This window comes from Tenebrio molitor, chromosome 9 (genome assembly GCF_963966145.1).
Source record: "Tenebrio molitor chromosome 9, icTenMoli1.1, whole genome shotgun sequence".
Lineage (NCBI taxonomy): Eukaryota > Metazoa > Arthropoda > Insecta > Coleoptera > Tenebrionidae > Tenebrio > Tenebrio molitor.
This window is the reverse complement of record NC_091054.1, coordinates 426,943-442,085: the sequence shown is the minus strand read 5'-3', so window position 1 is coordinate 442,085 and position 15,143 is coordinate 426,943. Positions and strand designations below refer to the sequence as shown.

Sequence of the window (15,143 nt, the reverse complement as noted above, 5' to 3'; positions counted from 1 at the left end):
AAGTCTAAAAAGTGCAAAATTAACACTTCACCCACTCTCATATTTGAGGAGTTAATTTGAAAATGACGCTCGGTATATTCTCATCGCTCACATTTTTCTTTTTAAATTGATCCGGAAAAATATATAGAGTGAGTGTCAAAAAGTAAACGTCAATTTTATTTGATGTCAATTTCAGTGTCTATAAGGGTTGCTATGACAATACAATTTGATGTTACTTTGGAGAAAGTTTATTCTTTTGACCACATGAAATGAAGAAGAAGAAGTCGTAATTTATAGAGTTGAGAAATACAAAATCCAGTAGGTATTTGGAGGATTTAGAGAATCCAAAAAAAAAAAATCAAACAATCGTGGTGAATACATAAGAACGCAGCTAAGGTGGAGTAAAATTCCCACGTTTAGGGCGTGAACGAAAGCGAATGAATTTCGGCCGGCGTCACCTATTTATCGGAAAGCCCACTCATTGGCCGACCAATGAGCGAGCAGAGTACGCCGAACAAAACCGGGACACAATGGTGCCTGGTGTCACCATCAACAAATCAACTTAGTCGGCTGTGCTTTTATTCCCACCGGAGTAAAAGTGTTGTTTTTGAGTGAACTGGAATGTCTTTGCAGAAAAGAATTAGGTTTAATCCAAATACTAGTAGGACACGAATAGGAAAAATGTGCTCAGTAATTTTTTGATATCTGGATGTTAAAATCTTCTTTTTGGACGTTCTGTGTTTGCCAAGTACCCTGCGATCAAAAATGAAAGGAAGCAGAGTCAGAGTAGGCCATGATTGACATCCCACAGTTGACAACATTAGAATAATTATGTTGGAACGTCATTCTTGCAACAGCTTCACAGCTGTGAATGTTAAAAAGGGGTTAAAATTTTGTCATCGTAAATGAGTAATATCGTTAGAATGCCAAAGTTGGCGATGACAGGTGACATTTATTTTTGGCAAGATTAATTCCAAAATACAAACTTTAACGTTAGGTAATTATTTATTTATGATACAGTTATTAAAAACACAATTATCAAAAACAATTTGAGAATCTGACAGGAGTAGCATACAATTTTAATCACTTTTGACAGATGACAGAGTAGTAGGACGTTTTAATCGCGATAAACATTTTTGATTGGATCAAAGCAAGCGCTCTGATTGGCTGAACACGCACGTTTGATGTACGTGGGAATTAATCTCTAAAAAAATTTACACATGGGCATAAAATCTCATTGTCATTAGTCATTAGAACCAACTGGTTTTTTTTTATAACTTCCGTCGATAAAAGGGAACTTTGATTTTCACCTTTTTAACGTTTTACATATGTCGGAAGTCACGTGACAAGCAGGGACGACTGTCAGATTTTTGTTAAATCAATAAATAAGAAAATTTACCATATCTATGGTGAGATTTCTTAGTAAACAATTTACGAGGAATCCAATTTTAATTTTTACAAGAATAAGTCACTTTTAACTGTCCACTAATGAGCATAATTAGAATGACTTTTCCTGGAACCTTTTTTTTTCTCGTTCTATATTATGTATTGTGGAAATTTTAGTATTGGTTAACATAATGAGTGAACGTTCTAATCAAGAACATGAATCAACCAATTTATCTATAAAAAAAACTTGGAACTAAATTTTAAACAAGGTTAGGTTGGTAGAAACAGATTAATTGGATCCTTAGCGTTGAAGATGGGAAACTGCCATGGAAGCAACGATGCTTTAAAAATCGCGTGACGCAAACATTTGATATTATAAAGTTTGTTGAAAAAAAATTAGATCATCAGAAAGTTCTTGGAAAAATTCATCACTGGATCATATCGTCAAAGACCAATAAGAAGATTTTATCTCCAAGTATCCAGAATACTACCTGTAAAAAACTCGATTCCCTCTTATAAGTTTTACCCACAAGAAATAATTGAGTGGAGTTAGATCAGGCGATCGTGCTGGCCAAATAATGGATTCTTTCAACACTGACGTTTCTAATTTTCGGAGAGGTAGAAACCAGTTGTTCAAATAATGTCTATTAATGGGCAACTAAGAAAAGGAAGTCTAACCGCCGTGTGAGGTTGAGCAGTAAGTTGCTGCATCACACCCACACCAACAGACGTTTATCCGCTTTAGTTAGTTAAAACTGTGGTAGTCGTTTTCGGCATGTTCATAATTCGACGTTTGTGGTCTACGAGATAATATACATTTATCTCTGTCGCAACAGTATCAAAATATTGTGATTCACGAAAGGAACTGCAACAGATAGAATAAACCTCATCCACTTCTAAAACGTCAACAGCGACCACAACAACAAAGAGGATGCGAATGAGTCCAAAGACTGAATTACTTTTACAGATAAATTTACATTGAGTTGAGTACGCAAAATATGAATCTGAAAGTACAATCAATTAGGAAACGAGATTCATTTAGCACTTTTGTAATACAAATATGTACTTTCTTACATAAAGAAAAGAGTGTCAAATGGTGCAAACGTGTAGGACGTGTCAAACAAGAGTAAAGAGTCAACTTTCATTTGAAATAAAATATTTAGGTAAATAAGAAAATATTTAAATGTTTCAGGACCCTGCAGAAAAAAATTATTGACACTGAATCAATTTTTTTTTTTTTAAATTACTTGAGTACCAGAAAACATACCATGCGATCTACAATTACTTAGATAAGGGGTGGCTATGACTTTGACAGTATCAGATTTTTCTTATTCTTGCTAACTCGGCTAATAAACGTCAAACAACTGTCACTATTTTATCACATTTTAACGCAAAATAGTTATTTTCATATGAGTACATCTGTCAGATTAGTTTTCAGGTATGAGGCCGAAATTTGAAGCACGAGGCAGTAGCCGAGTGTTGCAAAACAGACCTAATACTTGAAAAATGACAGTGCACGAATATTGATTAAAACTATAGAATCGTATTGGTATGATGTGTAGTAAATCCAAAATTGATAAATTTTATTCAAAATTATCGCTAGTCTCTCTTACTTAAATTTGAAAAAGGAGTTATCTTTGTCACTTTAAAGTGAGTGACCCGGAAGTTTACTGGTTTTTCTTTGTGTGGTGTAAAGTACGTTATCTGTATATTTGGTGGGAACAGACAGCACGTCTCCACTCTACCAAATGTAGAAAACATTGAAAACTGAGGTTTTAATGGAAAGTTGTCTGATCAAATACATATTTAGTTAATCTTTAGTTATTTACATTAAAGTACGGTAGGTATATTTTCCAGCACGAAAACTAGGTTTCAGGCTCGAGGCGAAGCCGAGGGCCTCATTAGTTTGAGCGCTGGAAAATACCTACCGTACTACATTTCTATTAGACTTTTCAGCTGACCGAATGTTTTATTTTGCACTTCGAGCAACCTGAAGTCAAGTCGGGACGGTGGATTTTAACAAAGAAAAATGAAAGACACCAAAGACTGAAAAAAGAGAAAATCTAGCACAAGAAGGATAATTTGAATGAAAACTAGAGTTCGAGATGGAACAGGATGTCTCTTCGAAACATATGTTCCTGCTTAAGAGGTAACAGCAAGCAAAACCACAAGAACCACGTCCGCGAGGTATGATGAAAATTGCTTCCAAAAAGAATATTTCTGATAAACATGATAAAGGAAATCCAGCTTATTTACAGAATAATTATTATGTAAAAATTATATAATAATAATAAGATAGCCTTTTTGTTTAACGCTGCATGGCCAAAACCAGTTTCGAATTATTTGAGAGCTGACCTTCCTTATCCGAAGAGAAAGTGTTTTTTTTTAAACAAATATATACTTTGGTCGTTGTTAAAATATCTGAGAGACAAAAGCAAAAGAAGAACTCTCCATTCCATTCCATTCTTGTTTTGTTACGCAAAAATTTCAAGGATGCGGATTGTATGTTTTCTCTCAAAACAAAATGTTCTTCTTTTTTGTGTAAAATGTTTTCTCACGATAACAACAGAACTAGAATTTCAAATTTCGTCATGGGATTAAGCTGTGATGATAAGTGGTCGTGAGTCATCTACTCCTCAGGGCAACACATCTCATGTTTGAGGAAATGAATGAATATGTTTTAAAAACCATAGATTAATGTCAGGAACTGTCAAAAACTAAAGAGAAGAAAAAACGTCTGTTGGTTAGATATAATTTTATGTGTGGTATGACCAAATATCCCTTTGCGAGGACACATCTAAACTTGATTATCATCAAATAAAGAAAATTTTCTGGAATTAGAAATATTATCACCTGAAACAACATTTGGTGGACGTTAGACATTCGGTGTCGTCTGACAAGAAATGGTGAACTACTGTTCAAAATTAATGTATCTCTCTTTTACGAAATTCTAGAAAAGATAAAACGTAGAAGAGTTAAATATTTCGAGATTTTCTTCGACGGCACTAAAGTGTCTTCCTCCCTCGTGTAATTATTGCACGACCGCAGCGAGTACTTACAGTCGCGAAGAAAATATGCACATTGGTCCCTTGCCATATTACATAATATTATTTTATGAACTTTTTACGATTTCCACTGTAGAATAATTTTCTGCTAATAAAATTGATTACCTGAGCTCCTACTACTACTGTATTGTAGTGAACAGTTTTGCTTTCTTTTTTACAATTCTTGGTGATTATTCATAAAGATACAGTCGTAGAACTTCATGAGATGCACCTTTTTGGGTACTTAATTCAACTGTAACTGTTGTAAACTCAGGCAACTGCAGTCTCACGAAGATGTCCAATTCCATATTTTGCTTCCCGTTGGAAATATCGAAAGAAGTTATTAGAAAAAAATTTAAATCTGTCTATTTACATCCATTTCCTTCTTCATTGTTAAGCTTTGTTAACCTCTCAACAAAAGGACTTGCAGTATACCGTAAGAGTTTTTAGGCAGCTATCCTTACCAGAGGAATTTCTTGCCTAATTTTTAGAAATACCGCAACATATCGGATGTGGTGTTAGTTTTATTCATTTCCTAATTCCGATTACGATACTACATCCACTTCCTGAAGACTTAGAATGCATCGATATCTACGTAAGAGAGATAATGAGAAAAGAGAAAACCCCCAAATTTTGCATATCCTTCAGATTTTACCTAGTTCTCTGCACTTTTTCTTTTTAGACACCAAAATTAATTAAATTGGGGTCCAAAGATTTCCGGCCTAGCCCCGATTTACTGAACAAAATATAAAGTGGTCTTTTTTAATATGTCTGACAGCAACAATACAATTTAAATCTGTCGTTAATTTATGAGTTGTGGGGTCAACGGGAACACTTTCCAATTACGCACTGACCTAGGTACGCGAATTAAAAAAGCACAAGGATTTAAAATTGTCACGACAAATCACTGGATTAATTTTTCCTTGAAATTAAACATGTTGAAATGTACTAGTAAGAGTGTGATAACTGGCTCACATTCTACTCCTAAATAGAACAAATTACCAAATGAAACGATTCAAATTCCTTACTAACCGCAACCTGTACGAGCTCCAAGTCGTGCCGGAAAAATCACAAGACGCTGTGACTTCCGAAAGTCACGTCTGTGCTTAATTCTTGAAGATTTCAAAATTCTCATTAATTTATCGATTTTTTCAGTTGATCGAAGCGTCGACGATTAGGTTTGCTCACAATAAACAATGTAATGGTACACGTTTGTTTACTTTTGTTTCAATTCAAGGACGACAAGGTAATAACATTGTAATTTAATGTCGCATCAGCTATTATTTGCTGCAAAAGTGGGCATCGCACGAATTAGCAATAGTTTGTGCAAACGACGTGTTTAAACACTCGCATTGTCAAATTTTGGTGTGGTTTTGGTTCCTGGCTTATTTCAAAAGATGACACTTGAAATGTGTGATAACGACGAAAAAACGAAAAGCAGAATTGGGATGCAATAGGGTAAAGAACTGTAGAATTTTGATGCAGATATGAAAAATAAGTCGAGTGGAAATGTGTCTTCTAATTTCAGTTGCTTATTACTGTGACGTTGAAAATCTTCTGTCAAGTCATTACTGTCAAGACAAGTACGCAGAAAAAATAACGATAAGAGTTGAGTCAAAGAAAAAAATTGTAGCAGGTCAGGTCAGGTTTATTGATAAAGAGTGTTCAAAATGTTTTGCTTGCTCTTGTTTGGGTTAACGTAGGGCGTAGCTTCATCAGCTGTCGGGACACATGTGTCAAATGTCATTTCTTCAGCGAATAAGCAATGGTCTGCGATGTTTCTTTTGCAAAAAATAACTGACCAACGAGAGCTTTCCTGGTTTTCTGGTGTAATTTACAATAAAACGATGATCAAAGGGAGGTTATATATCTTTATCTGACACTCGTTATGTGTAGGTGTATTAATAATAAAACAATGATAATTAAGTGCTTGATTTCGGTATGTATCTGTTATCCGTATTGTTGCATGAATAAACTGCGACTTGGATGTCGTGTAAGAAGTGGGTGTATTGAAAAATAAATGATAATGTATGTAGTATATTAATAAATTATGTATCATTCATTACTTGATGGAAACATCCGATGCCGTGCCCCTTTTTATTGTAATTTTTGTAGAATATTTACTATGTTAATAATTACATCTATTTGAAATATTTTCAAGTTGTTTTTGTGTGCATCTCCGAACATCCGAAATCAAGAAGGACATCACGAGTGTGGTTCGTCACTTATTGACTTTGACATCGAAGCAAAAGAGAGGAAAATATGCGAAAAGCAAGGCCCTAATATCAGCTTTTCGTAAATAGGGATCATTTCTTTTATTAATTAATTTTGTTCTAATAAAGGTTCTTGCATTTCATGACACGGTAATATTTGACAAAGAGAACATGATTATATAATCTGTTTCAAATTCAAAAAGCCACCACCTGTTGAATTATGTTGGCAGAAACAAAGAAATCCCTAGAATAAATTTCATGTTTTTGGGTTGACCCAACGTCCCGCCACAATTTGACATCGAACTGTTGAGTTTATCACGTAACACAAAATAATTATTATGTACAAAAAGGTGGTAGCTACCATATCACACCTTTTGAGTGAAATAATAAAATGAAAATAAGAAAAATACGATAAACTACGACCAAAACGACTCTCAACAGTTTTCTTTCATAACCCCACTTTTTCCGATACTTGCAAACACACTAAAAACAAAAGTTGGCGACGTTGTCGGTTGTATTTTCGAGGTAGAATGCGGTGTTGGTGTTGGTGGATTTTTGATTTTGAAACAGATTATAGGTTATGATCACTTCACAATAGAACTATTTCGACAAAGAATTACTTATTTAATGTAAGAATATCAGTCACCTCGTTTTGATTCGTTCCTAACGATAACGACATTTATCAAATTTGACAGTTAACAATATTTCTCCAAGTTGTGCGATTATAAGCTGGAAAAAGGTATTTCAGTCTTTGGGGAGATGTCGCTGATATTCTGATATGAAAGCAATCAGCAAAAAAAGTACACTTACACAGTTAGATTTAAATGTCCGTCGTGTATTCATTAATTATATTCTCTCATCAAATATTATAAACTCGTGGAATGATTAATAAATCGATGATATAACTCGTGAAACCGGAGCAGCAGATTCAATCTATAGCTCGGTTGCATTCGGACATATTGTTGATGTTTGTTATATCGCAGTTAAAAATTGAGTCTGTGCCTTTCATGGGGACACACTGTCACTGTGTACAGACAATGTATGTACCTACTTTCTGCAAATAACTTCTAAATAAAAAATAAAGTATAAAAGAATTGATTAATAAAGTAACACGGAAATATTAATGTGATGGGTTTCGTATTGAATCTTAGAGATTCATGTGAACAAACGCTTATTGTATTGTAACAATTCTGTCTCTGTCTCCGTTCTGGATAATATTTTTCCGGTTCATCTGTGACGCAACACGCTTTTGCAGCTCTTCTCGCGAAAACCGAGCACGTGAAAACCACGTGACGTCACTCATTTTATAAAGCAGTTCACCAACCTTGACTGTCGATGTCTTCCGCTGGCGGAATCCAACGTGGATGATTCCACAAAATGTATCAACTGTGGTGACAACAGAAATTCCCAGCTGGTTTTACCATGACCGAAAGGTGAACACTAATTGTGAGTAATTGAAGATGATAAAAGTGGTGGGCTGTGTGTGGGCTCAGCGTGGTGTAAAAACCATTCATTAAATGATTTTGATTCAGATGAAAATCTCTCAGAACTGCATTAAAAATCCTGCAAAAAACCATCTCCCACCAGGAATGTATAAGAGTCAGAGTCGGAGAAAAATAAGGCGAGGGGGTGTTAAAGTCACTTAAAAATTTGAATAAAACCAAAATTAAATTGCTTCAAGCAATAAAAATAATAATCCATCCATGCATAATCCTTGTTCGTCTTTGTGTCAAGGCACAAAGGTACAAATTCCTCCACTCTTTCCTATCTTGTGCTAAGCTAACACTTCCAGTTCTCTCCAATTATTATCTCTTTGTACCAGTAGTTTCCCAATTTCGGAATTCCATGCTCTTTTCTTGTCACTTTCTGTCTTCGATATTGCTTTTGCTTTTTTGTTATTGTCCATTCTTGATATATGACCTAGCCATGATAGTTGTCTTCTTTCAAATTTTGAGTCAATGCAACAAGACCGCGATGAGATTGCAAAACGCGGAAACTAATTCGTCGTTTGACGTAGGCGTTCGACAGTGCGTACCGACGTACGAAATTCGTGCTTCAAGACTTATTTTTTAATACAGGCTAATTCACGAGTGATAATGAGCCACACGGAATTGAAAATGCAACCCACACTACATTTCCGAAAAAAGCTGGCTATTGAAATTAAAATATCCAGGTTTTTTCGAAAACGTATTGTGGGTTGCATTTTCAATTCCGTCGGGCTCATTATCAGTTATCACTCATGAATAACCCTGAATAGGTCAGGTCACGATAAGAACACCTGAGGGCCATAAGCAGCCCAAAATACGCCTTCCATTACCACGTTGATAACTTATCGAATTAAATGTTTTTTTCAATTAGTTTTTTAAATAAGTAGGTAGGTAGTACTACTATGCACTGTTCAAATTTGTTGCCGTTCTTTATGTATGGCATTTTTGTTTAGGTATTGGATAAAGCCAAAGCCCAATAAAACGTGAAATGTCAAGAAAACTTCAAAAATGTTTAAGTAGCTTGATTACATGTTTTATTTATAATATAAATATCGAAAAGATATGATTTTTAGGTTGCCTGCTCTACTGTCCTCAGGTAAATTCGTATTCTTATCTGAATAACCCCTAAATTAACGAACTGTCTATTTACTCGCATTTTCTAGTTATTTAACCCAATGACGGTGACCGTGATAATAGTTTTTGTAAAATCTGCGCAAAACATTGTGTTTTTAGGATAAGGTTTTTTCGCTGCGCGGCCGATGTAGAGACACGATGATTACATATTCAGTTAGTTTTATTCGACCACAAAAGGCAGGTGTTTACGGGTTGATTCTGTGATTTAAGGAAAAATTTTGTGAAAATGGTGCGTTTATTTTCGAATAGTGAATACATAAATATTGTGTAGTGTATGGTGAAACGTGCGGGAGTGTTCCTCGAGCTCAGAGAATTTCGGTGCGACTTCTTCTTGTGGGGGTGATGAAGGACTTGGAATATTCGATCCCAATTGGTACGGTTGAAGTTTTAAGAGAACGGGTGGAAAATGCTGCCACAAATTTGTAGTCGCCTTTTGTTTTATTCAAATTCTGTCACAAAACGCGAATGTGGAAGATAAATTAATGGCTATAATGACATCGCAGATGACGACGTCGTGTTCGTTAAATGTCTATTAGAGAATCAAAATGGAGGCAAATTACAAAAAGTTTTGTACATAATACGTTATGAAACGTCGTAGGTATTGTTTCACTCACGTACCTACACTTCTGTTCGCTGAAAAAGCATACACGTACATTTTGCTTGTGTAAAGCAGATTCCGAGTACCGGCGTGTTCTATGCGAGTACCTGATGTCACTGTCATTGTCAGTGGCAGATAATTGAAATAATTCGATTTCAGTCGAAGTAAAAGTGTACTAAATGCCCCCTCAATTAAGTATTACTGTATTATTCTTTATTTTCAAGGTTTATTGTGGGTTCTTTAATTCTGCTGTAATTAAAATTCGTAAATTCTTACCTGATAAGTGATAACTTAATATGGGTAAACATGGAAACAAATATCAAGTATATTTACACAGCCAAAAAATAGCAAAAATATCTCTCTCAAGTCTTGTATGGCTTTTATTGCTTTTTCCGTGAACAGAAGTGTAATTTGCAAAACTCGCTATCGCTGGATTTGGCAAATGTTACGATTCCTAATATCGTACTTTTCATAACTGATTACGTAAATAACTATTATTATTAGAATTTCTTTCATTTAATATCTACCACATGATTCTCTTTTTTCTCTTCCACCCTTATCAGTATAGGTCACAGTAACGGGCGCAGCAGTTAGCCGCTGTGCATAAGTTAGCAAAAAACAAATGAAAGTTTTCTTGCATTTGTTTTTTCTTCTTCGCTTATCACTTATCAGCATCGGCGAAGCAAACAAAAAAATAGCATATTACACTCGTTTCACAAGAGATGTTGTCGAATTCGTTCCTTTAGAGCACTCCTCCCTACGCTCGTCGTGCCTTAAACCCTCTGTCTTATGCAACTCGTATAACAATAGTACACTATTGTTTCATACTTATTTTACTTCGAAACTTGAAAAATCACATTATATTGTGAAAATCACATCACCTTTTTTTCTGTGGTAACGGCCGTTGCTATTGCTTTTTATATTGAATATTTTTCGACTTTTCACCTTTCAATGTCAAACGAAGAAAATGGTTTATCGTACACAACCTTATTTACTGGAGTAGGATTTACAACAAAACCAGTCTTGATCGTAGTGGTTGGTTGAAACGGCACGTTTCGACAATTTTTTCCCATACCCGCTCCTTATCTCTCTTTTTTTTTGTTGATCATTTTACAATATTGCAATACAATTACAATACAATATTACAATACCCGAGCACTTACTATCGGAATTTCTTGCATAATTTTTGGAAACGAGGTGTCGGATGTGGTGTTAGCTTTACTCGTTTCGTTCTAATTACAATTCTAATCTACTTCCTGAAGACTAGGAATGCATTGATATCTACACACAGGACACGACGAGAAAAACTTACATATCTTTCACATATTACGCATTTCTAATTTTTCCTAATTCTAATTAACGAACGAAGTACAAAATCGTCTATTTTATTTTTTAAATATCCCACAGCAGCACCACAATTGAAACACTATTGATTACGAGTTGTGCGGTTAGCCGCAACACTTTCCAATTACACACTGACCTAGGTACGAGGATTAAACAAGTGCAAGGATTTAAAAATTGTCACGAGAAATCATTGGATAACTTTGTCTTTATAATTAAATATGTTAAAATGTACTTTGTACGATCGTGATAATGGCTCACAGTAGATCTCCAAATGGAACAAATCGCTAAAGAAAACGATTCAAATTCCTAACTAATCGCAAGGACCACCTACCAAGCTATATGAAAAAAAAAGATCACAAGATGCTGCTACGAAAGTTACGTAGATGCTTAATTCGTTCATTCTCTATTAAATTGCTGGAACTTTTTATCTGATCCTGTTTTGCACGTTATTAATCAATGATTATCTACTCAATGACAGAATAGTTTTTTTGCCCTCCTCAATTCTAAATGACATGTTTACACATTTTGAACAGCTGCGGTAACTTGATTTTTACACATTAATCAAACTATCTGTCATTTTATCGCACGGAGTGTGTAAACTAACACGAAAATTTTAAGCTCTCAAGGACCTTCAAAAAAACTGTTAGCTTATCACATAAAGTCCATTTATACTAAGACAAGATACCGCTACCATTGATCCGCTCAGTTTTCAAAAATGAACATAATTTAATTGTTTTCGTCTGAAGGCACCATCTTGTGGTAAAAACCGTAAGCATGTCAGTTTATCGGTATAATAGATAACTTTCTGCCATTTCATTAATCAAATGTCAGTCTTTGACAGGTTTTGCAAAATTATTGGTTACAACAAATTTCAAATGAGTCGTCGGCCAAAAAGATTAATTAATACGTTACTAATGCGGTAGGCATTTTACATCGCTCGGTTTTTGTTAAAACACTCCCGCTTTGCGGTCGTAAAATTTAGCCTACCGCATTTGTAACATAAAAACTTTGTTGCCTGACACAGACTTTGAATGTTGACGTTTGTGTCTTAATATTTTTTTTGGATTGGTAAGTTACACAAATCGATAATAACCAATTCACAAAGAACAATCCAAACCCTGTAGTGTTCCGATGACTCTCAAAATTCTGAATTTGCCATTTTTGCATTTTTCTTCTTGTAGTATTAAACCAAAGTCGTCAATCTTACTTTATTAACTTGTTCTCTCTCATCAGCCCGCTCCACTAGTGGAAAATTTTACAGCGCCTACACGAAACCATAACTAAATACATTTACATAGAACAGCTGAACATTTAATTAAATGTTGCGAACATCGATTGCTTAACATTTTATTTCGCTCTCCTTATCATTACAATAACACCGGAACTCCACTCACTATTAACAAACAACAAAAGAAAAACATGAAAGTGGCTAACAGAAACAATACATGATGAAAATAAGTTAACTGGTTCCGGATCAACGCACCTCACCCCATCTGATCGTCCCCTTCCTCTTCGTTCTCATCGGTCTCGCTTTGCTCGTTGTCCGACTCTGCAAGCACACCTTTAACACGGAAACTGGGAGTCGCGTCGTCTTACCTGAGCTGGAACTGCTCCCCGAAGGCGACAGCGAGTCCGGCGACAGATCGTCGACTTTCTGATCGTCGTCCGACTCTTCCGCTTTGAAGGACACCGACTTCGGCTCGCTGTCGAGGTCCAAAGAGGTCTGCTTCTTGAAGGAGCCGTTCTGCACGAACTTCGACTCGCTGTCGAGGTCCAAAGAGGTCTGCTTCTTGAGGGAGCCGTTCTGCACGATCAACTCCGGCACGGTCAACTCCGGCGCCGTCGACTGGAACCGCTGGCTGTAGGGCACGTACTTGAGATCGTTCGACCCGTGGAAAGTGAAGAACTTCCTCGTCAGTTTTGACGTGCCGTACTCGGTCTTCGCCTCGTTTTGGTTGCTGTTCCGCTCGAAGAGCTCCTTCAGATTGCGCACCGAGACGGGCGGCGCGTCCACTTCTTCCTGCTCCCGGCGCGGTTCTTCCACTCTCGACTCCGCTTTTTCGCGCTTCGGTTCGGGTTTCTCCCGTTTGGTCTCGACTTTTTCGCGTTTCACCTCTCTCGTCTTCTTGGGCTTCTCCTCCGCAGGCCTCGCCCTCGACTCCACACTTTGGATGGGTTTCGCTTTGACCAAGGAGGTCCCACCGGGCAGCAACGCGTTCAGCTTCTGGTTCAGCCTCTTCAGCAGCTCCGACAATTCCGACTTCTTGTTGATGGCTCTGGCGTTGCTCTTCGTGTCGAAGTTGACGAGATCGGCCAGCACGAAGATGATCTGGTTCTGGTAGTAGATGTGGGTGTCCCTCGAGTAGCTCTTGTAGTTGTTGGTGAGGATCTTCTGGAGGTGCTGGACTTGTTGCTCGATCTGGGCCAGCTCTAGATTACTCTCTTGGGGAACGACTGGCTCCGGGGATGGTTTGCGTCGAGTGTAATTCAAGCTCCCCATAGACTTTGCTCGCCTCAGCATGGACGGTTCATTGTTCACGATTTCCGTTTGTCGTTCGAATATCGAAATCATGTTTCTTACGTTCACCTTTTCGGAGTCGGGGGGCGGCGACGTCGTCGTCATTTTTCCTGAACTTGTTGGCAGTGGGGAAAAATACTAAATCTGTCCAACGTTTTCAATCGGTAAAGGAAAAAGGAGAATTTTGTAAAGTTGCTTACCTGTATCACTGGGTGTATCGATGGAAGAAATATTACACTCTCACTGAACGATACCGTATCGACGTGATAAGATATAAAATCGTGCCAAATAATAATTATATCAGATTTTTATGTCATTACGTAACATCAACTTATAAATTCCAAACGATAGAAATAACCACGTATGTCTTCAACTGTTTTTCGCGTACCTTGCTGCCAAGTACTTACTGAGTACTTACAACAAGACAAATTCAGTTACGAATCAAAACTCAAGACAATTCCAAAAACGGATAAGATTTAATACTTTAGTTTTTGACCGATAAAAATACAGCAAAATACGTCTTTCCGGGTCGGGTAATAAATATGGAATTGTTTTCGGGCAACAAAAACAAACTAATCGATCATTTTGTGATCTATTAGTCTCGAGGATTGATTTCAGTCGCATTTCCTGTAGTTTCAGCGGGGCAAAAAAAAACTACACACAGTTGCTGCCGTGTGGGGAGTTGACCATCGTGTGGTTTTAGCCTTCGTGCAAACGAAAGCTGACTCATCGTCGTTTTTTGTATCTTTGGACGATTTCTTTCGTCTTTTATTTTCCTAGGAATTTTCTTTCGTAATCGAATTTAATAATTCGTTTCTATTATTATCTTATCTCATTTCTCGGTAGGTGTCGATGATTTTTCATAAAAATATTTGATCGTCATACAAATAATGCGTATTGTAAACAAGTTCACGGGTAGAGAAATTAAAAAAAAAAACAGACAAAACCAGCGTTTTGTACATTATTAAGACTGATTCCAAATATTTATATGTCAATAATTGTTGATCGCACGGTATAAAGAAGCTGTGAACAGGTATAGAAAACAAATGAAAGGAAAAATCAGTGGACAAGACACAGACCAGAGTAACAATTCCAACAGAAATGAAGCAGATTGTAAACATCCGAGTGCAAACAAATCACAAGGTCAATTGAAGTTAGATAAATCATTTGAAGGGCTCAATGAGAAACAGGTGCAGAGAGGGTAAAAAGTTGTAGCGTTTTATTTACACTCCCTCCATAACATAAAAATGATTAGTTTTCCGTTCAACACGTTTCTTATCGTAGATTGCATAACCGAGATAATTTGTACGGAGCTTCATAAATTTCCAACAAAAACAATTTGAGGGCCAATATTGTCGAAAGGACGATACGGACATCACCGCGATCCAAACCGTCAAGGGAATCGAAAAATCCGGGAAACCACAGACTTACCACTCGTGA

General features: G+C 36.5%; 1 protein-coding gene and 1 long non-coding RNA gene across 2 annotated transcripts; one reads left to right on the top strand and one right to left on the bottom strand.

Annotated features, from left to right (window-relative positions):
• Window positions 1-3,793: 3,793 nt before the first annotated feature.
• On the top strand, window positions 3,794-6,565 carry LOC138137987 (uncharacterized). Its single transcript, XR_011161935.1, has 2 exons — window positions 3,794-5,867; window positions 5,938-6,565. It is a non-coding gene; the product is annotated as an uncharacterized lncRNA (long non-coding RNA).
• Window positions 6,566-12,516: 5,951 nt separating this feature from the next.
• Window positions 12,517-15,045, bottom strand: LOC138138722 (uncharacterized). Its single transcript, XM_069058726.1, has 3 exons — window positions 13,904-15,045; window positions 12,782-13,847; window positions 12,517-12,734 (listed from the first exon to the last, which is right to left on the bottom strand). The coding sequence occupies exons 2-3, from the start codon at window positions 13,806-13,808 to the stop codon at window positions 12,670-12,672; spliced, it is 1,092 nt and encodes a 363-aa protein (XP_068914827.1). The 5' UTR covers window positions 13,809-13,847; window positions 13,904-15,045; the 3' UTR covers window positions 12,517-12,669.
• Window positions 15,046-15,143: the final 98 nt, after the last annotated feature.

What these genes read in the sequence shown, in the direction of transcription:
- LOC138138722 (XM_069058726.1), bottom strand. Translation starts at nt 13,808, where the DNA reads ATGACGACGACGTCGCCGCCCCCCGACTCCGAAAAGGTGAACGTAAGA. An exon ending in GGGGAGCAGTTCCAGCTCAG is followed by an intron (nt 12,735 to 12,781) that starts GTAAGACGACGC and finishes GTGTGCTTGCAG; the next exon opens with AGTCGGACAACGAGCAAAGC.